The sequence below is a fragment of the Python bivittatus genome, unplaced genomic scaffold, assembly GCF_059951505.1.
Source record: "Python bivittatus isolate LINGU-HERP-01145 unplaced genomic scaffold, Pbiv_v1 ctg000210_np1212, whole genome shotgun sequence".
NCBI lineage: Eukaryota > Metazoa > Chordata > Lepidosauria > Squamata > Pythonidae > Python > Python bivittatus.
Genome location: NW_028277053.1, coordinates 9,434,747 through 9,462,586, shown reverse-complemented (window position 1 = coordinate 9,462,586; position 27,840 = coordinate 9,434,747). Strand labels below are relative to the sequence as shown.

At 42.6% G+C, this 27,840-nt stretch overlaps 1 protein-coding gene across 4 annotated transcripts in view; it reads right to left on the bottom strand.

Annotated features, from left to right (window-relative positions):
- CTBP1 (C-terminal binding protein 1) overlaps positions 1-21,861 on the bottom strand; it is a 61,069-nt gene extending 39,208 nt beyond the window's left edge. For 2 of the 4 annotated variants that reach the window (XM_088139442.1, XM_088139443.1), the window contains exons 1-2: positions 21,807-21,861; positions 17,494-17,709 (exon numbers count right to left, since the gene is read on the bottom strand). In XM_088139442.1, coding sequence (XP_087995568.1) covers positions 17,494-17,709; positions 21,807-21,846 — 256 coding nt within the window. In that variant the 5' untranslated portion in view covers positions 21,847-21,861. Of the gene's footprint in view, positions 1-6,568; positions 6,680-17,144; positions 17,327-17,493; positions 17,710-21,806 lie in introns of those variants that run through there. The other 2 variants (XM_088139444.1, XM_025163164.2) reach the window with 2 other exon arrangements.
- Positions 21,862-27,840: the final 5,979 nt, after the last annotated feature.

The window sequence follows — 27,840 nt, the reverse complement described above, 5'->3', positions numbered from 1 at the left end:
ATTTGAGTTAAGTACACAATGATTTCAGTTAAATACACAATGGTTCGAGTTAATTACACAATACTATTTCTATAGTATTATACAATAATATTATTCTGACTTACATACAAATTCGACTTAAGGACAGACCTTGAAACGCAACTCGTTCTTAAACTGGGGACCTGTAATACCAAAACAGCTTGCCCATCTAGCCTTCAAGACATGTTATTCTCCAGCAACTTCCCATCCAAGTATTAATGGGCCTGATCTTGCTTAGCGTTTCAACTGAGAGTTGAAAAGACTGAGATTTGGGGTATTTTTTCTCTGCTTTTTTCCTGGACAATTACCTCCCCCCCGCCCCCAGCTGTTCAGTTGGCTTCATCAGCTTTCAAAGAAACCACTGCTTTCTGACTCATCATATTTAACCATCTCAACCCCTTGGATGAGCAAGCCAGATCTCCATTGCAGCCATTTAATGACAGCACACAGGATGCGCCATCAAAATCCCAAATTTGCTCATAAACCCCCAAATATTGGGACGGCTGCAGTCATGTATACAACCAAAATACATCATAGTAGCTGTGAAAGAAATGGCAGCACAAACCCAAATATAATTCAAGCCATAAATAATATAGAATGGTGTAGCTATTATTAAATCCTTTACTCTCTAAAAAGCTAACTAAAGCTTTTTTTGTGGAAGAGAATGAGAGAGGGATGGCGGATGGATGGATGGATATAATCAACAAATGGATGGTATTTCATCAGAAGTTTCCAGTATTTGGGAGCCGTAAGAGCACTAGGCAAACAGCCGGTGCTAACACATTCCTTTCAATGTGCATTCCCCATTGTGTGCCTGCTTACTCTCTTGTAATCCCTTCTTCTCCAAATTCACTGCTCTACCAGGGGGAGGAAGAAAAAAACTGGGTCAGGCACAGGAGAGATTGCCTAAAGAGATTGCTTGTTTACACAATTATTTCTGCTCTGTGAGGGGGGGAAAAAAGAGAAAAAAAATGGATCAAGACAACACATACTAACTGACTGTAATGGTGAACACATGACTGAGAGAGCCTGCGAAGGTTGTAAATCCATGCCTTGGCCGTAAAGTTATTTTTTCAGCATCATCACAACTTGAACGGTTGCTGCATGAGGAGTCAGTAAGCGAAATCTACCTGTATTTCTATAAAGTTTCCTCCATCCCAGTTCTGGTTAGCCAGAAAAGATTATCATGTGATTAGTTAATGAAAAAAATTCTTACATTTTTAATTAAGTTAAAAGTATTTCAGTGGGAGTAAACAAGGAAAAGGCAAGGAAGAAGGAAGAAAAAAATGATTACTGAAGAGATATGCAATGGAAAAACATTTAAATATTTAGAGTTCAGGTCATCTCCCTTTTTGAACATAACCCAAAACAAACAAAATAATAGTTAAATCTATAGTGGTTAGACCTTAATATATCAGGGATCATTAGCATCTATGTGCCAAAAAGATATCACACTATATTTGCATTATTTTATATATACATATATCTAAGCTATCTTATCACAACTTTTCTGTTCTCCCTTTGAACAAGACCAATTCAAAGCTCACAGGCCTCTATTTCTCTTTATCAGCTCAGCTTTGGACCAGGTTCACCTGATCTACTACAGGCACTACACAAAAGAAGTACATTCAGATCCCTTTCAACTCAGCAGAACTCCAATACTTTACTGCGCCTTGTTTAACTTGGTGGAATTAGGTATGCAAGCAGAGGCTGATGTTACACAAGCTACAGCCATGAGAAGGATCATTTTCTTACAATGCAAGTGACACCTCATTTGGATTTAAAGAAGAGCTTAACAACCTAATCCCACATGTCCAAGGGAAGGTCTGACTCACTTTACTTAGAAACACAGTCTTCTATGCTACACATCTACTGATAGTGCCCAACCTCCTGTCCAACTCCTTTTCAGCTGTTTCAATATTATTTTAAACACAATTCGAAAAGCAAGGTTGGCATGCTGCAAACTCCCAGCCTCCAGAAGCATCTTGTTTCTAATAACATTGATGGATTCCAGAGAGACCCCACTCATATTCCTGATAGTAAAAATGCTTCATAATAAAAATGGAACCTGATGATAGATAAAAGGAAGAACTTCTTTACATATTATATTTAAAAGATGGATTTCCCCCCATGTTTTATATAATGTTGGTTGCCAACATTAGATTAAAAGGTAATTGTACGATTCAGAAGCCATCAAAGGTACTATTTTGGATAAATACACAGCACCTCAAATATTCATGGCAATATGCCAATATAAGTTAATGCGGGGCATACAGCAAAGATTGCTATTACCCACATCCCCCTGGCAACTGGTTGGTCAAAGGAGGAACTAAGCGCTATGAGATCTTTAAACAAGAAGAGCTATTCTGAATCTGACCTATAAAAAAGGTCTACTGACATCTATTTACCTTTCAAACAGAATTCTTAATAACTTGATGTCCAAATTTGTGAGAAAGAGAGAGACTCTGGAAGGGAAAACCAAGGTGAAAAGGAATTGATTTTTCAGGGGGATCTCTCTATACTCAGCATACAGTCCCTTGACCTGTGACCCTTCATGTTAGGGATTCAACTTAGCACCCCTGTCAAACAGAAACCCCCAGATGTTACAATTTCTTCACCTTAAAGCAGATATAGGTCTACGCTGCAAAAGGGGTATGGGCTCTTTGACCGGTTTCTAGACATTATTTAATGCATTTTATTATATTATATATGCCTAAATTGTTTATAATTTACATACTTTCTATTGTGCAGAATAAAACAAGGTAACATTTAAAATGTAAGACAATTATTGTAAGACAATTGCCAATACCTCTGCAATAAATATTACTAGAAAAAAAGGTAAATATCAAATGGGAAGGAAATAATGTGTTCAGTACTATAGTAATCAATTCATCTATCTTCTATCTATCTATCTACTAGTAAAACTCTCATTGTGTTTATCTGTTTGTATCCTCAAATTAGCCCAAACAATGCATTATTTATTTTATTTTATTTATTATTAAACTTGTATGCCGCCCATCTCCCCCAACAGGTGACTCTGGGCGGCTCACAATAACAAAAAAGGGAAAAAACACCAATCCCTCCAACGATGGCTAAAATCCATAAATAATTAAAATAGAAACATACATTAAAAATGTCCTAAAACCCCCCTATCAATTTTAGCCCTAAAACCTTCAAGATGCTGGGGGGGGAGCCAAACCCATCACCCCACCAGCCATCTCCACAGATACGAGCCCCCATCTGGCCCCCAGGCCTTCTGGCAGAGCCAGGATTTAACCCTTTTTCTGAAGGCCATGAGGGAGGGGGCACACTGGACCTCGGGAGGCAAGATGTTCCATAGGGCGGGAGCCACAGCAGAAAAGGCCCTCTCCCTAGACCCCACCAATCGAAATTCCTTGACCGGTGGGGTCTGCAACCTGCCCCTTCTGCTGGACTGAGTGGAGCGGGCTGAAATAACCGGGACGAGGCGGTTCCTCAGATAACCTGGTCCTGTGCCATGAAGGACTTTAAAGGTGATGACCAAGACCTTGAATTGGACCCGGAAACAAACTGGCAACCAATGCAGCTCATGCAACAGCGGTGTAATATGTGCCCTCCTAGGGGCATTGAGAACTGTCCGCGCCACCACATTCTGCACCAGCTGTAGCTTCTGGATACTCTTCAAGGGTAGCCCCATGTAGAACGTGTTACAGTAGTCCAACCCGGAGGTGACTAGGGAGTGACGTTGCGGAAGGCCTCCTGATCCAGGAAGGGGTGTAACTTGCATTATACTGCAAAAGTTTTGAATCAAGGTACCTAAAATCCACTAATGCTTAAAATTCCCAGGACCCCTTACTCCTGCAGAATTGAAATTTCCACGATGTTCAGGCCAGTTTTATTTGCAAAGTTGTGGCTGTTGCAGCGTCCCCACAGTCACATGATCGTAATTTCCGACACTCCCTGCCAACATCGTCAACAATCTACAATCTGATGCAGTCTATTTTCCAGTGCATTATTTAGGGCTTCCAATAAACTTGGAATACAATACTTTGATGAACTAATTTCAACCTCACGTCTAAACAAACAAAACTTAACACACTGTAAGACTTGTGTTTCACTGATGTTCATTGCTGGATATCTCAACTCTTTATTCCATAAATCATAAATGCTGGAAATTTCAACTTTAAAGCTTTGGATATAGATATATATCCATTTCCCATTAAGACCCAAGCCCGCCTTTGAGGATTACTCAATGGAGAATGCTGAATCCCAGGAAAATTAATTGCTGTCCTCAATGTATCAATCAACACAACTGGCTGAAAAAAGTTTTGCAATAGAAATGTATGGGTCTTTCATTGGAAGAAGGTTCCCTATGTAGGCCACTGAATTTTCACTGTATTTGGGATTTTGGCTTTTAATGGTTCGTACTCCTCAGCTCCACTTCCTTTATTGCTCTTTTAATTAGAATAATTAGGGCTATGGCTATGGCATCTCGGGTGAAATGCATATTGAGTGGACTTGCAGGATTTTATACAGCTTCACAACAACTGGATGCATTGCCTTCACTGTACTGCAGTTACTGCGTGAAAATTATGGTCTGTTATAATATTATGTTAGCTCCAATGATCAAGTAATACGGACTACTCAATAAAATACTCTGCAGCAGGGATGGACAAAAAGTAAACTTGGATTTTGTAACAGGCTAGGTTATGGCTTGCAGTAGTTTACCAAAACTCTAGGACTCCCAATGTTTTAAAATCAGCAGTGGCTTGCTCCCTTCTAAAGTAAGCTCTTAGAAAAGCTGATTTGCAATGCTTCAAATATAGACTGGTATTTGCATATACTGGTCACCCATTCCAGTATATTATTTATGAGATGCAGTATGCAATTGATTTGCCCTGAGCTCTTACTTTACATCTGATCCTCCTGGTGAAACTCACAAACCTCCAATTTTCTTGCACTTGCTATAAAGATAATTCCATCTTCTCTCATCCAACAAAATCCAGGGCTGAGTGATAGATAAAACTACTTCCAATTATGTAATCATCCATCATGAACATTATATGATCTTGCAAAGAATTTCAGTTCTCCAGTTCAGGTATAAAAAGCTATATTCAGGCTTATGTGCAATAAGGACTCTGGCCAAAACGCCCTCTCTGAAATCCTGATGTTTTGCTCTGATTATCCACACATCAGAGTTTATTCCTAATCCAGTTTCTGAATTAACTAGGTTAACTCATCAGTAATACATCCAAGCGTATAAAAATTTAATGTCTTTACAGACATTACATTTACAGAAATGCAGCAGTATGTAAAAACAAGCCCAGCATACGAGGAACATTTACAGTGTTACAAAGGCGTCTTTACTTTGCTTTTACATCTGAATGTCAACCTTGGTGGGGGGGGGACACTTAAGCCTAATATTCACAATCAGCTAACCAGCATCACAGGAAGAGTTTCTCCATGCTGCTCATTTTAAGTAATCTATTCTAATCCCACCATATCAAGAACATTCAGAATGGACAAAACAGCTCAAATTCAACAAATAACTAGACAGATTGTTATGTTATTACTTTCAACAAGAGTCAATCAGCTTTCCCATGGGCTGCACCTCTCTGTTGATGGAGAATTTCCTGTTACTAAAGCCATAAATATACATCTGGACAGGTCCTTCCCTTTTATTCATGCATGGAAGAAAATTTGGCATTCTGCAATTAGTATTCCAAATTACAGAAACAATACTCTAGGGTCATACTGCATTCAAGATTGCAAACAATAATATACTGCTTATCTTATTTATAAAATGTCTGTATTTCTTTTCAGCAATATATTCGATGTTCTTTACAAAACTAATCAGGTGGGAGGGAAAGAAAACATTATGAAATAGAATATCACTCAATATTGTAAGAAACACATTGGGTGGGTTTGTACAGAACACTAGGTTAGAATGTGATCATAACGTGGTTTAAAAAACTATAGGTTAGGAAGTTGTGGGAAAGGACCAATTTAAAAGGTTAGGATAGAAAAAAAAATCTTGGACTTCCAACAAAATTAGCTCAGTAATTCTCTCTCTGGTCACTGGCAATTCTTAGAATCTGGGGAGAACTGGAGGACAATAAATAATAATAAATACAAAAGAAATCTCAATGCAAGGAAAGCTCCCCTGGGAGTAAGCATTTCTTAGCATACAAGGTCTCAAAGCCATTAAAAGATAAACATCCACTCAGAAATAGAAAGACAAAGCTTGACATTTTGAAACTTGAGTCTGAGAACAGACAAGTGATCCTACATATAACAAAGGATAAAAACAGTTAAATCCCCATATTAATCTTTTTTTTTAATTATTAGAATGAGGTATGATTAGTGAAATTTAGTTTTTCCAACTCTCCCTGGAGCCCAACCCGATGCATTTTTACTTAGGGGTCAACCCAACAGAAGTCATGACTTTTAAAGGGAAAAGACAGAGAAGACCTCAAAATAACCAATCTGTGCAGGTATCCATTTCACTAGGCAGAACACTATAGATCTGCACTAGTGGGGCCATAGATCTTTAACCAAGAGGATACCCTACCTTCAGAAGATGCCAGGTTCCATCCTTTCATCTCTTGTTGCAATCTAGGAAACAATCTCCACCTCTTCAAGTTTCACCAAAGACAAGTACACTGATTTAGATGAACTAATCATCTAAGTCTAAGACAGATTCAGAAGATCCAGCATGCATGAAGATATAAAATATAAAGATTATATTAGATGTAGGATCATATAAGGCTATATAAATGTGACATATAAATAAATAAAATAAAGATACCATATTGTGACCAACCCTGTCACTGTCTGTAACTCTTATTGTAGAGGGCTTCAACTGGGACTTTCACCTGTCTGATGCTCTGTCCTTTTAGTGAAAAATTAACTAAAACTGTAAACTGACCATTGTTTTCTGGTCAGATTCTGAATATAATTACTGACATAAACTAATGCAAAATTCCCAGCTTGAGTATTCAGTTACACTGGGAACTTGCCCTCAAACATCCATAACTTGTCATTGGCAGAATCTGCAGATTAACAGATTTAGATTCAAACTTACGTATTGCCTATGAAAAGGCATGACATGAGGTTTTGCATGGCAACCTTAAGTATCTACATACTCAGCCTCTACTACAGAAGTTGAGAAACAGAAGTTTAAGCATGAAGATGAATGTTAAGCATTCATTCATTCATTAAGCATGAAGATGAATGTTCTTTTCTGGTACAACTTCAACATAATGGATATACTATTGGTGCATATCTAAGATAAAACTCTCAGGAATACCTTGTGGTTCAAAAACAAATCTAGAAAAGCCTTTGTGCTACTTTAACGATACTTGGTGGAAAAGATTTTGCCCCAAAGGTAACAACCCTGCTGGACTATGTTTCTCCATTGACTGTTTTCTGTATAGGTACAACTGTTTCTCAGCAAAATATAGAAAACAGATACATCATCCACAGCAGGGAGAAAAGCGAAGCTGGCGATGTACAGAGAACAATTCCAAAGGTTAGCTAGAATATCTTGGTAATAGTTCCGGGCTAGATCAATAGTTCTAGCAGCCTTAATGGAAGAAATAAGAGAGAGTCAGTTCTGATCCAAATTCTTAATTTCAACACTTCTCTCTAGTCTGTTACAAATAAGGGAAGCGAGAACTTGACTAAACTGGACAGCAAAAAGTTCTTGATCTAGTGCACTATGCTTCAAAGGAAAAGTTTAAACAAAGGAAGTATTATTCAGTGTTGCAGCCTTGCAGATAAAAACACCATAGACTTGAATACACATCTGTGGCTACACTCTCAGACTCAGAGTGATCAAAGACCTAAAGAGCTCATGGAAAGATTAAGTTGCTTCACCTTAGTCAACTCAGATAAACAGCAGAATTGAAAGGAAAAGGAACTGGAAAGAAAACATGAGATCTTTATAAAGCCCTACAGTGAACTTTGTCCCATTATGAATGTTATTTACAAAGGTGAGTCAAGAAAATTAGCAATTCCACTTCCAAGCCTACCTCATACCTAATTAATGATTCCCTATACAAACAGTACAAAAGAGCCATTGTACGGCTCTTCCTCTGGAATTTGTGCATGCAATGGTTTCTTTATCTGCACAGTTTAAAATACAGACTGTTTAAAATACAGTCTATTCTTCCTCAGACAAAAGGTTATTTTCTTAGATATTGCTGAGGCTTATAATAGAAACTGATGCCTACCTGCATCAACTTTAAAGATTGTATGGACAAGAAGAAACAAGCAGAGCTACTGACCAGAAATCTCACCAGACAAAAACAGAAACCAAATGTATATGCATAATTAAGGAGACAGCAGGATTAGCCCCCCAGTGAATCCCACCACTGAACAGCCTTGAATGAAGAACAAAACCCCCAAGGGGATGGCAGATCAGCAGGAAGTCCTGTGGGTTACAAGTGCCACCGTTCTGGTTCTCAAAGGAGAGAATTAGCAAAACAGATATGCGGCTGTGTGCACGTGTGCAACTCCCTGAAATAAGTATCAGCAACCTGGGACACAGAGTCATGACCAAAAAAAAATCAGGAGGAGTCTGGTAGCACCTTTTCCAATTAATGGATTTTATTAAAAGGCCCAGAAAAAGGCAGCTGTCGTCTTTAGATATGCATCAGAGCTCTGCATCTGATGGTCATCCAATCTATGCATCTGATGAAGTGAGCTGCAACTCATGAAAGATTGTGCCTTTTAATAAAAATCTGTTAGTCGGAAAAGGTGCTACCAGATTCCTGGTTTTTTTGCCACCAAAGCACGGCTCTGCTCCTATAATACCTACAATCATGAACCCTTAGTCATAAACCCTTTAACAGCCAAGATACAAACCTTTATTATCCAAGACTGCTGCTCAACTGTTGGGCTGGTAGAATTTCTCTACCTTGTCCGCAGGAGAAAAAGGCATCCACAGAAGCGGGCCTGCTTTCTTTAGCAGCGCGAGAGCAAGAAAGTAAAGCCACAATGTCAATGTTGACTGTCTTCATTTCTGCTAACGTACAGGGCAAACAGAAGCATGCCAATACAATGTGGAGATCAGGCCTTGCCATTCAGCTGGATCCAAGGGTGGCCACCAGTTCTCAACACATTTCCTTCCTTCCTGGGAGCGAAATCCAGTGTGGAGAAATCAGAGCAGCTATTTTGAACTATGGGACAGTTGTGGATTTTAACTTAGGCACTTATGATGCCTAACAAGCATGATTCCCCTATAAAGACTTTGCTCTTCCAACATGTGTCCTCTACCTGCGCCCTCTTCTGATGACCATAGCAAATCCCATACTTACTGGATTTATTAGCCACTATAGTCTTTGGAGAAGGGTTAGATACAGGAAGCTGAAGAACTGAGAAGAGGTGAATTTTTCTGGAAAACTTTCCTACAGAAGTATGATTCAAATTAACATATTTGTCTCAAAAGACATAGACTGCACAAACACTGGGGCTGCATTATTTGATTGGAGGGGGGGAACTAGCCTATTTTATGAGATTTGACCACTACACTAAAACTAAACACTTTGATATGCAGAGAATAAATCTTTATATTGGAAGCTTGAAAGCAATGAAGGGCAATAGGCAATCAAAAATATGCAATTATAATATATTATTAGCTTTTCTTTTTTTTTTAACCAGAGTCCCCTGAAAACAACTTTGAAACTGCCAAAGTAGTCTGAAGTAAATAAATAACCAGGGAAAATTTTCTTGAAATCTTCTTTCAAGAACAGAGTGGGGATGCTCACACACCAGAGCCCCTCAGCTCATAGACAGGTTAAATGCAAGACCACTCAGGCCAACTTCAGTCAAGGGAAGATTCTGAAACAGGAGTTACTATACAAACTATCAGAGCTGGGTTACTGGGCACAGGTCTGGAGCTACAGAATAGTCCACACTGACTTCAGCTGTACCCCACCTGAAGATTACCGAAGAAGGGACCCTCAGGAGTTATTTCAGCAGGGACAATCCTTAGTTCACTTTCAGATTTTCCAGAGTTCACTTGGCAGACTCAAGTGTTTTCATGATGCCTCCTGTTTCCATATTCATAACTGTAGCAGCAAGCAATTATCACAACAGGAATGTTCCTATCCTGCTGGGAAATCTCATTTTCCTGCAACATGGGGGCAAAAAAATATGGACAGAGGAAGAGGTAGCTGGGCATCTTCTTTAGGGAACGTGAGGTTGAGTCAAAACCAGGGAGAAGATTCATGACCAGATACAGCTCAAGAAGGAGCATGTTGGCCATAAGTTGGCTTCAGGCTTTTAATATTTCCATGGTGATTCTCCAGTTACACCCCAGAAGACTCTCTACAGTACACTGATTACATAATTCACCCAGGGCCTCCATGGGCTGGGTGGGTTCAGATGGGCTATAAATTTCAGACAAGGTTTGCAAAAGGCCATTCTTTATGCTGGGACCCCAAGTGCTCTGGCTTTTGGTGCTAGTTTGTGGCATGTCCGCCTCATGAAAAGGGAAACACAAACACTGCAGTATGTCCTGCCCTAGAGGTAACAGTCTAAATTTAGTGAAGTGGTTTTGTTGAAAAAAAAAATGAGAATGGTTCAGGAAATGCTGAGAAAAAAAATGTGTATTTTTTTTTTTACTCTAAAAATACATTTACTTTAATCTCTTAGGAGCAGAGAACCCTGTCAGAGAGACAAAAGACAGACTCCAGTGAAGAGGGAAGCCATTATGGTGACTGTACAACTTAGCCATCACAGCTTTCTCCTGGAGCTCTGAAAACAGAGGTGAATCTGTGGTCTCTCATGGAGAGCAGGGTAGCATGATTGGGAGTAGGATCTCATGATGGACAGGGCCTTCTTAAAGTGTTTTCACCGCTACTATTGGGAATGTATCCCTGGGCTGGGGAATTTGGGAGTTATAAGCCTAGTAAAGATGCTTGTCCTGAGCACTTAACCGTTACTTCATTCCATCATGTTCCTCCTGGCTACAGTTAGTGCTTGGCCTCATTTTCAGATGGAGCACTTCAGTACAAACACTGAGTGCTTCATCTGTGTTGCTTTGGCTTATGGTGTAAGAATACCATACCAGGCACTTCAAGGATACCAAAGGTTTCAGATCTAGCACAGAATAAATTGGAGGAAAATGCTGAACCAGAATAAAGCAATAGCAGTCAGGTCTCCTCCAGTTGTGTTAGTCTTCAATCTTGAAGCATTATAACTTTCGCTCATGCTGGCTGAGGAATATGGGTTGTGAAGCCCAATCAGTTAAGAAGCACTGCTGTAAAGCAGTAATGAATAGCAACAGGGATACTTCTGCCTACACTAATATATCTACTCATACCAAATTTTCTCAGTGCTTACATAGGCTGCCTGGCAATGTGCCCAACAGATAATGAAGTGCCATGGATCAGAACTCTAGTGATGGCCACACATAAAGACATAAGAACTTATTTGTTGCCACTGTGACTCCTGAACCAAGCATCCCTGAAACACCAAACTTCAAACAGCAAGCAGAGCTCATGCTCAGATTTAGCAAGTCACCATCTTCCAAAACACTTGGTGTACCAGACAACTGGTGACCTTGATCTTGAAAGGACAAGGCAGCTAAAGCACCAGATAGTGTTTTAAGATTTAAATCCCTCCCCTTGACCAAAACAACTTGCATATAACTAATTGCTAAAAATACATGGTGGGATCCATAATTTTGCTCTAATTAAAACAGTTCTGCCTTCCATGAGTGCAAGTCTCCTTTTTACACAATATAAACTTTGGATCTTATTTATAAATTTTCCAAATAATTCTGTGAGTGGTGAATATGAACTGTTGACAAACCCAAGTGAGATTATCAGGATTCCTGAAGAAACATTCATAGGCTGCATTTTCAAGGTTCAAATCAGTTTACAATAAAGTGCTGTATCAATTAAAAAAAACTGAAGAACTACAATTACCACCATTACTATGAGATAACAGCATTCAAAGTGCTCAGCTCAGCTAACAGTTCTTAAATCAAACAAATATCTTGCAACCATTCACAGCAATCAAGGTAGGAAATGCCACATCTCTCTGTCTGTCATCTCCACAGCTCTGCTCCAATCAGCCAAGAATGTAATGCAGATGAAAGTTATGGAGCACAATCTGATTTGAAAAGTCCAGTGGTACAGTAGCTGATATAGTTAGAAGCAGTCTCCAAATAATACAGAGTCATGGAAATCCATGATGGGTAAGTTGGGCTTATCATTGTATACTTTAAAGGTTACAATCTAAACCTATGGAAGGATGAGAAGCTCAGATGTCCAGTGATGTGATGTAACATATGCCAGAAATGCTCCCAGTTCCCAAAATTCCAAGGGATAGTTCAAGCAAGTACATAAACATCTGTCCGCTCATCAACATTATACTGTCAAGCAAATACAAAAACATCTGTCTGCTCATCAGGATCAGGACTATTGTACACGGGGTGCAAAAATCCAGATGCGCATTAGGAAACTCTGGCTGTTTGCTGTCATCTATTTCAGTTCGCTGTCACCTAATGATGCTCTGGATTTTTACAGCCTGTACATGGTAGCCCTAATCAAGATTGCCTTTATCCAATCCAAGAAGCAGCTGGGCCTACAAAATAATTGCACTATTGGAAACTAAAGCAATCTTTGTTGGGTTCACACATTGTGCTGACCTATGGCTTGTTCAACTGTGGTTTATTAAACAGGAGTTGACGAGGTTCAACATGCACAGCCATGAACTCTGATTCATAAGTCACAATGACCAAGTTCACTTAATATGCTAAACCAAACAAAGTACATTAAAGCTTAATTCACTGTGTAAAACCAAGTGTAGGCTCCATTCCTATTCACTTTAGGAGACAGTTACTTCTTCTGCCACTAAAAAGTCCACTGGTCTAAAAAATCGAAGTTACCCTGAAGTTAATACCAGCCAATTCATAGAAAAAGGCCTCAATAAAAATAACGACACACAAGTCTCTGAAAAATGCTTTGCAAGAATGTGAAATACATGAAGAAAGTTGGCATGACTCATCTAGTATATGTGGTTATTGGTTTGAAAATAAACCAGGCATTAACCCTTGAGATATCAAACTTTTAAAAAGTTCTTCTCAGAATAACTAGATGACAGCTTGTCATCTGTGCCAAACTTTGTCTTCTAGGACTTGGGTCACCACCTTGGCAAATAGTCTAGGCAGAAAACTTTTGGAACTCTCTGCAAAAGCTTATTTCAAGGTTCACGTGCTTCAGTCCAACCCTGATTCTCCATAAATACAAATGACAGATGCCTCCCTGTTATATTGTATCTAGCCAAACTGCAGATTGGATACGGACCCACAAAAATGAGTCACAGCATACATAATACAAGTTGTTACTGCCCCAGGTCATCTTTGCTTCTGCTAGTGTGGATCCACTGGATGGAAAGAATGGTTGTTGTTTTTTATCTTAATGCTATAGCCCCAAGATCTGAATACAGAGATTTCCATTCTAGCCAGAAGAAAACTAGGTAACAACAAAAGACTACGCTGTAATGGTGTCTTTGTTGGGAGAACTTCTTTCTGTAGCAGAGCACCAACTGAATATCCTTACTAGATAATCAACTGATTAAATTATCTCAACTTTGGATCTATGAATTTCAGGCTGTCCCTCGTATCTCAACCCTACTGCAGCCTGTGTGCAATGCTTTACTACACTGCCATTAAATAAATCTTGGCAGAACTTGGAGTCTTCAGATTTTTGACCGCAGAGCTCTTTCTGCTGCCAACTGCTGCAAGATTTTGCAGTCCAAAGGCACTGCAAGTCCAGGGATTTCAGAACTGTCAGAACTCCCAGCCATAAAGCCACAGTCATAAAATAACGTTAGCTCCATCTCAGGTTATTCAGCACCTGTTGTAAAAGTTGTCCTACAGCCACAATTATCTAAGAAGCCTAGGTTTAATGCATATACGCATTTACTGTAGACGCCCAAACAGCTCCATGGACTTCTGAGTTACTATTCCCATTCCAGATTTCTCCAGAAACTCCAAGGGACCTGCCAGGTTCTAAAATTGCTTCAGGAAGCCACGTAACACCATAACATACATTTGGTGTACCTCATTTTGTTAGCTATTTAACACAACTCCAACCCACTGAAAACAATGGTCAAAAGAGTTGTGCTTCTGCTTAATTCCTTGACCAAAGTTGGCCACTGGCAGCCAACCGTTAGTTGGCAATCAGTTTTTTTCCTACGCAAGTTCTTTCAACATCAGCTCCAGAACTCTAAGGGCCATTTCAGGCCTAGTTGTAGCTCCAAGAAAACTGAGCAACTGCCCTAACTTCATGCAACAGCCCCAGTGACTGCACATGGCAGAGAACCGTGGAAATAGGAGGTGTGTCAGCTGTCAAACAGCTGGTCCCCCCCTTTACTCTAAAACCCTTCTTGAGAAGCATCTGAAGAGTTTCAAAGCCACTGTCCTACTTAATAAGTAGCCAAATAATGTTGATAAACACTGACAGACTTGTAAATTCCAGCGCAGACTTTGAAATTATATGCCCAAAGAAAGGCGTCCCTGGGCTAGATTCAAACTGCAATCTTTTACGCCTTATGTGAGAGGAAGCCACTGGCCTTAATGAGACTTCCTTCCAAAAGAGATGCAAAGGACTGTGCTATGAATTTTTCTTACTCATTCAACCACAGCTAATTCAACAAATAACTAAGAAATCTCTTTCAATCAGCACTAGACTCTTTTTGACATGAACTATTTGGCTAGAACAATTATTCCAATATTCTCCACCCCCTTAATTCGCATCATGGGGGTATTTCCTGTAACTTGAAAAATACACATCATGCATGGAATTGGCTACAGGGAAATTCCACTGTAATTGAAAATATCACCTCGCAAGACTGGAGATCTCCATCCCCTTTACACCCCAACCGTGTTTGCAGCAGATGGAGAGAACTGATCTTAATCATAAAATAAACCAGTATCTTGTTTGTTTCATTAAACAAGATGGGAAAATGAAACCTGATTTCACCATTGTGTCCTTTGTTCTATCTAACCCATCTTTCCATCATTGCTGTCTTTTCTACTTTATTACTACTTATTCTTACACAAGATAAATTGTCCTTTTCTCATATCTTGACCATTCTAAACTGATTTATTTAGCACTGCACGCACAGATGCAAGTGATGTGCATGAGAAGGGATGTGTATTTTGTACGTGAACATAATAAATACATAAACAATCTTTTTTGGGGGGGAAAACTTGTGGGGTTTAAAATACCAGCAAACCACAACTATAATTTGAAACAATATTAATATGACACTTTAAATAACATAACCCAACCTTTATTATTTTTAATGGTAATAAATTCCTGCTATAATAAACAAGGATATCTATGGAATTCTTTGCTAATAATTTCAGGAATTATTAAGGCACTTCACTGTCATATTTACCAATCTGAATGTGCTAAAACATGAACCTTCATAGCATTTGCAACGTATTCATGGCCTCTACCCAGTAATAATTTTAGGTCTACAAACTACATCACACGTAAAAACATTCATGAAACACTACTTAATGACAAAACAAAGCTCTCCAAGGTTAGCAAGTAAAAAGTAGCACAACATTAGGTTATGTGTCAGGAAGATCTTCCAAACAAATCATATGAAAAATTTCCAGGAGTGAAGTCCAAACAACTGGATTTTTTTTTTTGCATTAGATATTTGTTGCTGATGTCATAATTTACCCACAAATATTACCATCTTTTTGATCTTATTAAAAATGAAACTGCACCATCCCCTTTAGCAGAAAATAGCAGTGCTGGGAAAGCACTGTAGCAATCTGCTTTTCAATGAATAAGCACCAGAAACTAGCAGAAATCATTTGTATTTTGCATAGTGCTGTAAAATGATTAAAATAAAATTTGAATCCTCACTACCACCTAAGGCCTATTTTGTACACTTTTAAAAACCGAGCAAATTATTAATGCCCCAAAGATTTTCACTGCTCAGCCACATCTGTCTTGGATTAATTAATCCATCAGAAAATATTGGACGTAATTCTGTTCTTCAGAGCCACTGATCAAAATACATGCGGCATTTTTTAAGGAAACTTTCCTTGCTAACATTGGCCTGGAGTTGACAGTTCAGACGGGCTACTTAGACCAGAATTATGTTATCTTTAGCTGCTGCGGCTTTCTCTAAACCGCCTGAAGTCTGGCACATCCCTGCCACCGTCTAAATGCCCATCAATTATGCCTTAGCACCTTTTCTTTCCTGCTCACTGACTTTACGATCCTGGAACAAAACACAGGCCTTCCTGATTACAAGTCCCATAAAACCCGACAGAAAGGACGTTGCAAGCCCGACTTCACCCACCCCACTGCAAAGCCAGGCCAGGATCCTTTAAAACGGGCACCGCCAGCAGGGCTGGGGGGTGGGAGAGAGAAAAGGCTCGTGTTTTCCGGGGTTTCAGAGCGAGATGAAATCCAAGATTGACTGGGGGGGGGTCTCCATCTTGGAAGAGCGACGGAGGCTTTGCTGGTCGTGGAATCAATCGGAGGGTCTTTCCCTCCACGCCCAATTTCAGGGCAGGGAGGGGAGGGGAGGCCTTCGGCGCCCCCTCGCCCAAGGGGCAAAGCTGCCCCCCCCGTCCTCTGCTCTCGGGGGATCCCAGGGGAAACCGGCGCCGGGTCCAGGCGCCTCTCGCCCACTTCTCCCGAGCCCCGGCGGGAGCGCACCCCCCGGCCGCTGAGCGTCGGCCGGAGCCGGCGATCCGATCCGATCCGATCCGACCCGACCCGACCCGGACGGAGGCCCTTGCCTTCCCCAGAAAGAGGCCCGCCCCGGCGGCGCTGCCCCCCAGGCCCCGCGGCCTCTTCGCCCCTCCGCCAGCTGCCCCGCCAAGGCGCTCTCCCCGCCCCGGAGCCCGCCCGCAGCGGCTGGACGCGGGCAGGAAACGCGGGCGGAGCGCCGGGCGGCGGGCCTGCCGCGCGGAGGCCCCCGTCCCGGCCCCCTCCTCCGCCCGGGCAGAGGGCGCCCGGCCCGGGAGCACAAAGGCGGCGGCGGCGGCGGCGGCAGCAGCAGCAGCGAACTGCGCGCAGGGAGCCCCGCCGGCGGCAACAATGTATCCCGCGCAGGAAGGCGGCAGCGGGAGGCGAGTGGGGCCGGGCGATGCTTACCCAGCGGCAAGGCCTTGTTGAGCAAGTGGGAGCTGCCCATTGAAACGCGCGTCAGGGGCAGAGCTCCGGCGGGGTCCTGGGCGCAAGGCGAAGCATATGGCGGCCCCGTCGGTCCCCCCTCCAGTCGCACCGACACTTCGCCCAGGGAGGGGAGGGAGGGAGGCGGGGAGGCGGGGAGGGAGGGGAGGAGGAGGAGGGGGAGGCGCCCAGCCCCGGGCCGGCGGGAGGGGCCGGCGGGCGGGGCGCCAGGCTGCCAGCTTAATCTCCCGTTTGCTGCCAGGCAGCTGCCAAGAAAGGCGAGCAGGCGGGCGGCCGAGAGGGAGCCGCGGGCGAGGGAGCGCAGTCTTACCCGCGGGGCCCTCCAGCCTGGCGAGGCCGGCCAGCGCGGCCCGATGCTCCTCCGGCGCGGCGCTGCAGCTCGGGCGCCACTTCCGCCACCCGCTTGGCGGCCGCGCGGGGCCCAGTCCGGCGAGGCGGGGCACTCGGGCCGGGCAACCGGGGGCGCTCTTGCTCGGGTCCCTCGCCGATCCGGGCCGCCCCTCTGTCGCCGCCTGGACGTCGGGGTCTGCAAACACGTGTCAGTATCACATTGACGTTACAGTTAGAGGCGCCGATGCCATCGTCACGGCTTCATACAGGTTTTGGAAGTCAAAGGAAAAACAAAGTTAGGCGGCCTTGTGACAAGGGGGCAACATTTGGCCAGGTAGTGAAGACTGGATGGTTCATAAAGTCCTGTGGATACGTTTATCTTCTCTCCTTTGAAGCTTCTCTCTTCCTGCAACGTGACCTAAAAGAACTGTTGTTGTTGACCCTTTTTCCAAGGGGGGAAAAAAAGCATTACGCGTACACAATATAAACTGTCGGTTGACTGGTTTCCACACCGAAATTGCCCGTTCAGAAGTCTCAGACTGCTACGTTGACCTCGGACTGGGATCACTTCCTAGACAACGTAATCCCCTGGAACAGGGTTTCTCAATCTCGGGGGACTTTAAGACTTGTGGACTTCAACTCCCAGAATGGCTTGCTGGCTGGGGAATTCTGGGAGTTGAAGTCCACAGGTCTTAAAGTCCCCCGAGATTGAGAAACCCTGCCTTAGAGACTAAGTCAAACTTTAGAAGCCACCTTTGGGGTTCAAATTCTCCCAAACGATCATGCAAAATAAAACCCAGGGGAAAAAACCCCCAAAAAGCACATTGTTCCAAGGCAGAAGGGCTGGCTTGGCCTCCTATCTTATCTCTAGCTTACCTGAATTGGATCACCCTGCTGTAGAGAAAGAATTAACTTTTATTAGATGGTTTTTTTTCTTTGTTGTCTCCCCCTCTGGTTCCCACAAGCATTGCTCCAGGCATTAATCTCAGCCAATCCTTCCTCCAGCCTTCCGAACTGAACTCCAGATCTGTTCTGCTACCCTCATTTCCAGCCTCCTTATGGCTTGCGGTGACCGAGAGGGGTTAATGGCGTGCCCAACTGCACTGATCATTTTGTCTTGGCATCTGACCACAGCATCTCAGGATGGGGGGCAAAGCACATCCAGAGTAGTGGATGGACTTCCCCAGAGCCTGAAGGAACATCTGTATTCTCATTACTGTAGGAGGAGGAGGCACGTGTACAGGAGGAACAACAAATGAGATGCAGTCAAGAACACACACACACACACTTTGCCCACATGGTAAGCACAATGGCCATGAAAGCTCTAGCAGGGGCAGAGATCACCACGACAGTCAACTTCATTCAACTGTGGTCGCCATATGATTTGTCCAAAAATGCCCTTAAAATTAATAAGTGGCTACATTTAGCAGTTCATACGTTCAAACTGCTTGCTATTCGCCCTGGCATAATCTTAATGAGAACCAGAAATGGCAGGAGGCTTTAGCTATTGTCTCGCAGTTGACTCAGAGGCACTGAGATGCCTAGGCACCACTAGATCCCACCCCCACCCCCCATGATCTCTGCAGAGGGTATGCTTGTCACAGGATGTGGTGATGGTTGCTAGCTTGGAGGGTTTTATGAAAAGAGGCTTGAATCTGTGAAGAGTACCTGCAGAGAACATCCATTCAGAGACATCCTGAGCACCTCTGAAGGGAGCCCAGATACTGTGAGAGAGAAACGAGATTCTAAAAACATCAGAACTTGTTTCACGCCTTGTTCCGGTTAAGCAAAGAAAGCATTCAGGCAGTGAAAAACACACTAAATGTGTGTGTGTGGGGGGGGGATTAAGGAGGAATACTTCCCCCACAAGAAGTGGGTAGTAACTGTATTTATTGCCCAATATAATATTTTCATGGAAAGCTTTCTGAAGACTTAAAAATTCAGGGCAAGGGTGGGAGGAAGGGAAGTTACGATTTTAAAAAAAACAGTCTTACATACATGCTTAAAGCAGCAGGAGGAGGCCCGGTGCAAGTCTGAGCCAGTTGACTCAGAACTCTCTTCCCCTGTAGCCACTGGGGCTTTTTCCAAAGAAAACTTGCTGAGGATTGGCAGCCCTGCATAGCGCAGACTTCAGACGCAGGAGCTCAGACTTGGGGGTCTACGTGGCACCTTCAGCTCTTTAAAGGTGTGAATCTTGCTCCATTCTCATTAACGAGTGCAAAAATTAGAAATTGCAGTATTCTCATGACATCACTCATCTTTCATGACTGGAGAGAGGGTAAAGGAACAGTGGGAACAGGGTGGCATGAAATATGTGTGGTCTGATTGTGGTCATTGACCAAATAAAGTAGTTATTGTTTGCTGTTTGGTTGTTCTTCCTCTTCCCCCTCCTTCTCCAATGTGAAGAACAAGGGGGAGATTCAGGCTTTCCACATATTCTTTACCTGCACTAACAGTGGAATTGTATTTCAGCCCTGCACCTTCCACACACCTGAGGGAACAGGTTAGTTTCAGCACTAGCGGTGTACATTGGGAAAGTTTAGAACAAATTGTTCCCATTTGCCAGATCTCTGCTCCAGTTTCTCTTGCCTGAAGGAGCCACCTCATGGGAAAGACCAACCCTGGGTAGAAATGACAGCGTATAACAGTGGAAAATCTCCATCATTGTATCATGGTCCAGAGCAGCATTTCTCAACATTGGCAACTTTAAGATGTGTGGACTTCAACTCCCAGAAATACCCAGCCAGCTATGCTGGCTGGGGAATTCTGGGAGTTGAAGTCCACACATCTTAAAGTTGCCAAGGTTGAGAAATACTGGTCTAGATGGAAGGAAGTCTTTTCTGCTGAAGTTATTTACTTATATGTTTATAATTCTGGGATTCACCAATATCATCTTATACTTTCTATCAGTAGGTGGCCTTGTCTGGGCCGGGAAGCTAAGCTGCGTTGGGTCCAGTTAGTACTTGGATGAATGACCACAGCAAATCCCAAGCTGATCAGCCAGGCTGAGGAGTTGAAAAGCATCTTGGAAGAAAGCCACCTTCAGCAACTTGGGTAGTGACACCCAAAAAACGATGCGAGATTTGTAATGTGAGAACTACATCTGGGAAATCTCTAGAAGTCCAGTTCCACTTTGAAGAGAACTTATTTTTTTTCTTAAAAAACAGGAAAAGTTTAAGAACTGGGAGTTTCCTGGCCAAACTGTTAAAAAAACATCAATCTGCTGAGTTCATAGATTTTAGGTGTCTCCAACAGATGAAATGAAAAAAAAAAACTGAGGGCCCCGACAGAGGACCCTCAGTTACAAAAACATATTGATTACTCCTGCCGGAAAAAAACATCAGGTTGAGGAAGGATGCTGAGAACATTGGGCAGCAGTAACGTAAAAGGATCTGAATTCAGCCCTTCCTCCCTCCATAATTTGCAAAGAAATTAATCAGGAGACAAGGTTAGTTGATTGGGGAATAGCATACGGTCCAGTTACACAACAGGAGCTGTGTGAGCGAAAAGCTGCTTGCAGGGAGCAGCGCCTCGGGAAGATTATTCCTCTGCGCACGTCGCTGTTTGCAGGGAGCCGCTTCTGGGCAGATCAGCCGCCACTAAATAAGCAAATAACCTCGTTTCCTTCTAGAAGCCCGCAGCCTGAAAAGCGGGGCGCTTCTGCCCCCCTCCCCGCCGCTGGGCTCCTGCAACGCTTCCCCGGTTGAAGCAGCAGGGGGCACGCAGCGAACCGCAACGGCGCCCCGCCACCGGGTTCAAACCCAGTGCGACGGAGAACAGCCTTTCTTTCAGCAGGAAAACGAAAGTGCACGCGCGTATTCTCACGTCTGGCGGGAGCGGTGCGAGTTAATAGCGGCAGAGTTCATTTTAAAACTCTCCATTTCAAACAGAAAGACCGAACGCCAAGCCTCGCCCTCTTTCCTTAACTTTTCCACGTTTCCCCCTTGTTTTAACGAAGTATCCGCAGTCTTGCGGGGGTGGGGTGGGGTGGGGTGGGGTGGGGTGGGGGGAGCAAGAGAGGCGGCCAACCCTCCCGCCCGGCTCGAGCCGAAAACTCCTCGGCGCGGCTGGCCCGCCGCCTCCCAGCCCGAACGCTTCGCAATTGGGTTTGATCCGCTCCGTGAGAAACGCTCCGGAGGGAGACGTCAAACCAAATATTTCGCGCAGGCTGCTGCCTGGCTGGGTCAGCTGACTTGCATAATGCAGTACACACCAGACTGTACGTGGAGGGGATCTAGGGAGAATACAATTAACTCTCATAATGGCCGTGCACTTCACGGCGCAGTGCTTTACCTGACTGGAAATGCAGCCATTGATCTCGGAGCCAGTACATGCCCGCCGCTCGCTGCCCCCGTCCGCCGCCGCCGCCGCCGATCAAAGCGGGCTCCGTCCTCGCAGGAATGTGGGGACGCGTTTCTTATTGTCCTCGTTATCCACCGGTGGAAACTGAATGTTTGCACAAGAGGATGGAATGGAGATTATCTTCTAACTCGCCATAAAGGAAACCTGACACTGTTCGGGCTCCCTCACCCCCGCCTAGCAGTTGAGACCTTTTCTGTTGTTTGCATGTTAAAACACACACACACACACACACACAACAAACAAAAGCCGTTGCTCATTATTCAAACCCACAAACAAAAACAGAGTAACAAAATCATCCAATTCATACAAGAGTGGAACAAGTTCCAGCTACTGATCGATATAGGTAACTACATTGCACAAAATAATACATTGTTACTAACCGGTTGAAATAATAAGTCGAGAGCCTACGATTATGATTCAGCCTTTTTTGTTTTAATTTTCAGAGCCCCTTCAGAACTGGTTGCTGCTCCAGTGACAAAAGCAGCCTTTGAAAAGCTTGCTGCAAATGTGGCAATTGGGCTAAATGGTTCGGTTGCAAAGTAAGGCCATGATCCAGCTTGAGTGGAACTGAATGACATACATAGATTTTAAGAACAGTCAAGCCCGCTGTTAATTTCACCCAACTGAAATCAATGACAGTCAAAAAGGCTTAAACAGTGTCTGAGCTGAGTCCTCAGGACTTCATTTCTACCTTGCATTCATGCTTAAAACTAATTATTACAGGGAACCAAGGTTATATTTTTCCCAACCCCAGTGGTCTTAGTCCATTCTCTTTAGGAATAAAGAGCATTTGAAGAAGTAAACAGGCTTTGCCCTCAGAGAAATGGGATGCATAAGGAACTGGCCATCTGGACCGGGAGACAGCATAACATGCAACCAAAATCAATAACCACAATATTTAATTTTTCAGAATTCTGGATAGCCCACACTTTACAACAAATTTTAATGTGGGTTGCATGGGTTCTCCTGGCCAAAAATGACTGGATAACCATCTATACCCCGTTACTTTATCAGCATGTTGATCAAATGTTTCTGAGAAGGAAGAACATCTGGAAACCACAGATCTGGACAATCATTTATTATTTTATTCATTTATTCAACTTATATAGCTGTCCATCTCAAACAAGTGACTCTGGGCTGGGAGTCTGGCACCATATAAAAGTAATAAATTGTTATTATTAAACAATAACAGCTATTTGCAGCTAACGGATACTAGCAGTTCATAAAAAAAACTGGAATAAAAAGATTTTCACTGGTAAGAAGGTATAATTATGATATCTTTAAACAAAGCTACAGAATAAGTTTTACCATCTAAGAGAAGCTTAGATGCTTTATGTGACTATATTTTATCCACATTCTATGGCAACCAATATGATATTGGGAGAACTTATTAAATAATTTCATTTCTAATTTGCTATTACACAGGAACAATGAAGCCCAGTGGAAAAATTGATTTTAAATATTGAGGAATGTTGATGTAGAATGCTCTCTGCATCAGGAAAATAACCAATCAGTCAACTTTACATAATCAAAAGGGCCCTATGAAACTTTGCAAACCAACATCTCCCTTTAAAAATGCAAGGGGAGCCATGGTTCTTGGCATTATGTCACTCCCAAGCTCTCATCTTGCAATTCCAATTAGCAAACTATTGGATGAGGCCAATACATCTGGATGGTTCCTCGCTCTCTCCATCCTAAAATCCTAGAAAGGGACAGTTAAACCACTGGGGGGCAGGAATCCAAGGAAGAGCATCCCCCACCAATGTCTGTCTAACCATTTCCTTGAATAAACCCTGATAAAGGGAGCCCACCAGCTCTCTGGATAATTGATCCCATTACTGAACAGCTCTTAACATAAGACACGTTTCATAGCTTTCAATGGAACATGTCCTGCCTGTATCAGAAGAGAAGAAGTGAAGGGTGGGGTAGGGAAGGACAGAAATCAAGAAAAAACAGTCATTCCTGAGTCCTTCCTTTTTATGTTTTTTGGGAGAACTAGGAAAAATAAATTATGTGACCTTTCAAAAAGAGAAGCCACCTTTGGAAGAGTAAGATGTGCAGCTGCATCTCTCCTTCCTGTAGAAGGCAGAAGTATTCACATTTGAAGTGGGGAGATTGGTTCTTGTCTGCCAAGGACTGGGAGAGCAGTGGGTCCTGCTTCCTTGGACGTGTTCTCCAAAATGGATTCTTTGCAGAGGACACCGAAGAGCAAGAACTGGGCAAAGAGAAAGAGAAGGCCAAAACAGAAGTCCTAGTGCTGATGGAACTATACTTCAATGCCCTCAGCTCTCTGTCCCTGACATAGAGATACAGCCTCCTCAAAACTCATGTGAATTTATTTAATTAGTTAGGAGCTTCATAAACCATTTTAATCTCAGGGGACTCAGCAATGCCTACAAGGAGCAACAGCCACACTATCAGAGCAAAACAATACAATGAAACATAAGACACAGCCTTGCAACAAGCAATCTTCACTACACAACAGCCATCAGATCTCAAAGGCCTTCCAGAACAGCCAAGTTCTTACAAGCTCTAGACGGCCATGAGCGAAGGAGCCACCCTCATCTCAAGGAGCAAGCTGTTCTAAAGTAGGGGAGTCCAGAAGGAATGCCTGCTTTCAGGCGCCTTCCTGTTGTACCCCTCGATCGGTGGGCTTAAGAGATTGCGAGGAGTCTAAGGAAGTAATGGGAAGAATGCTAGACATGAATGACCAATGTACAGGAAAGGAGTTTGCTAGTAACTTATCTCAAAAACAGCAGCTCGGTCCAGACTGCAAAATCCTCAAGAAGAGATCCAGATCTTTCAAAGAGACTCTACTTTAAGACACTCACTAATAAAAAAAAGGCTGGAGGGTCCTGTTGGTTTCCAAGATTCTGAACTTTATTCCTAATTCCTGCATTAAAACATCTTCTTGAAGTCTCTGTGGTTCTTGCTTTCTATGTAGGGTAGGCAGTCAGGAAGATACTCAGGTTCTGGCTTTATGGTACAGAGACATACCATATATGTTTAGAGTTAGAGGATAACTGGCACCTTGAATTGCGCTTGGAAACACACAAGTAGCCAACGCAGCTCCTGCAGCAGTAGTGGAACATGGCAGTAAGCCTACATTGTGCACCAGCTGAAGTTTCAAGGTGGTCTTCAAGGGCAGTCCCATGTAAAGTGAATTGCAATATACCAGGAGAAAGGGGGCAAGGGCATAAAATATCACCTTCAGTGTTTCCTGTTCCCGGAAAAGCTACAACTGGTGCACCAGCTAGAGGTGGGTAAAGGCCCTCCTGGACATAGTTTCTATCTACAGTTCCAGCAGGAACCAAACTGGGCTTCTGCTCTTCACAGTAGAGCACAACCTGTTACATAGATGTTCCTGCATCAATAAGAAGCTAACGATTGTCAGATTGGGAGGAGGGGGAATCAACTACTTGGGAGTAATAGTCTACACAGGAATAAGTTAATACTATCAAGTAACTCTGTTGCTGCAGCCAGCTCTGATCAGCACCAGCTGTGTAGCTTGATTTGCTGGAAGCTGCTCTTAATGATAGTGGGACATCCCACAACCCAGGAGGTTCATTTCCATGCTAACACACAAGCAATAATGCACTTGTATTTCCACCTGAATGCATCCTTAAAGGACTAGATTGTGTCTGGGGTTGTAGTATAAATTGTAGGAGCATGCAAAGACCAACAGGGGAAACTTGGTTTGCTTATGATCTAGAGAAGGAGTTAGTTGGGGGATCGAATGTATTTCTTATACAATACATTTATAAACTTTAGGAGATATGCCAAATTTTTAACATCTATAGAATTCCTGGCCAGAACTACATATGTATGAAAGAACATTGTTTTAGGAACTAGGTTGTTGATCAAAATAAAAATACTTGGACCAAACTTCAACATGATCCCATATTGATGCATTGTTCAACTTTATAGATGTGTTTATTTTTCTGCTATTAATTCCTACACTTTTAAGTATCCCTGATGCAAAGAAAGATGGATTAAATTACTAGCAGAGCTTCAGTAATTTTTAGCTAATCAATTCAGTCCTTACAAACTAGTTACTGGCTAAGTTCACACACTCTGTTGAATCATAATTCATTGGATATGCTGAGTTTCCATGTTATGCTAAGCCATAAACAATTTGTTAACCATAATGTCCAGATTCGTCGAACATAACCAAAACCAGATTAAAGTTTAGCATTCCATGCAAAAAGTAAATAATCCTCTAAATTCACCTGAAATTGCTTGACTACAAGGTTTTTGAGGCCATGTTCATTCTACTTATTAACTCTTCCTAGAAGGAAGCATGACTTAAGCCTTTCTAGAGAGAAAAGATAGAAATCCATTTTTTTAAAAAGATAGCTGAGGACTAGCAGGTAAATGGTTCTAACTACTACATGTAGCATACTAAAGAGGAGTTTCCTTAAACTAACAACAACAGGGCAGAACCTATTGTAAGATAGTGCTATAGAAAAAGATACAATCTATGCAAGTGTTAGTTAGACCTCCTGATTTGTTATGTTTTATGAGCTTTCCATGCATTAGACAAACCATAATAATATGACTGATTGTTTTTCTAGTTTGGTTGGTTGTGTAACAACTCACTAATTGCTATCTTCCCAGCTTGAGTAGGAAGACCAAGGTAAGTCTGTAAACAGCATCCTGAAGAATGGTAGGGAATGCTGAAAAGCATCCTCATTGTTTTGCTTGATGAACAGCTTTAGGTGGCTGATTTTATATATATATATATATATATATATATATATATATATATATATAAAATATTAAAAAAGAGAGGGGGAAAGATATTATCTGAATTCGAGGACCTCCCAGAAGATGAGGTTAGCTCCTGGTGGAGCTTAACGAAGAAAAAGTGCTTTCTGCATCCCTCTTTTTCACCAGTTCAGAGGTACTAGACCTGGTCAATTGTTCTACCACCAGAAATTCTATGAGTTCTCCTTTTATGTAAATCATCTCCTCTGCTGACAGTCAGCAGACCTTGGTCGATAAGAAAGCAACATGAGGCCTCCTGAACGACCGAGGGTTCATTTCTAGGAAGGAACTGCTGGGCGGGGGGGTATATAGCAGTTGTTTTGTGAATAGGTGGTGAGACATCTAGCAAGGAGAAGGTGGCAACCTCACCCTCATGGTTCAAATGAAAAGCAGAGCTACTTGGTGGAACTTGATTCCTTTTCTACTGGCTTCTTCCAACCCAAGATCAACCTACCTTGTCTGTTCCTGGTTCCCTACCAAGATGGAAACTTAAAGGTCTCACTTGAGCCAGTAACTCTCCACCTTAAATTGTTCACACCCATTAGCTCCACCCCCAGCAGTTCCTTCCTAGAAATGAACCCTCGGTCGTTCAGGAGGCCTCATGTTGCTTTCTTATCGACCAAGGTCTGCTGACTGTCAGCAGAGGAGATGATTTACATAAAAGGAGAACTCATAGAATTTCTGGTGGTAGAAAAATTGACCAGGTCTAGTACCTCTGAACTGGTGAAAAAGAGGGATGCAGAAAGCACTTTTTCTTCGTTAAGCTCCACCAGGAGCTAACCTCATCTTCTGGGAGGTCCTTGAATTCAGATAATATCTTTCCCCCTCTCTTTTTTAAGAGAGACAATGCCATTGTTTTGGAATCCCTACTGTAGCAGGCTGTGATTGTTTGGTAATGAAGAAAAGGCTCCTTCTTCTGCAAGAACTTAAGTATTGCCACCATACTCCAGGGATCAGCCCTGTTACTGAAAATAAATGGTGTTCAGCCCTGCCACAAATTGACATTTACTCCCCACCAGGAACAGTTACATTTTCTAGCTACTGGAGATGTTTCCTACCTCTCTGATTGTATTTGTAGCTCTGTAGTTATATTAATTCCTCTGTCCATTAGAAGGTGCATTTCTGTTCCATATGATTCTGTTCTGTAGGAATGTGAGAATCCCTTAAAAATCACAGAATGTAAATGGAGTTTCTTGTG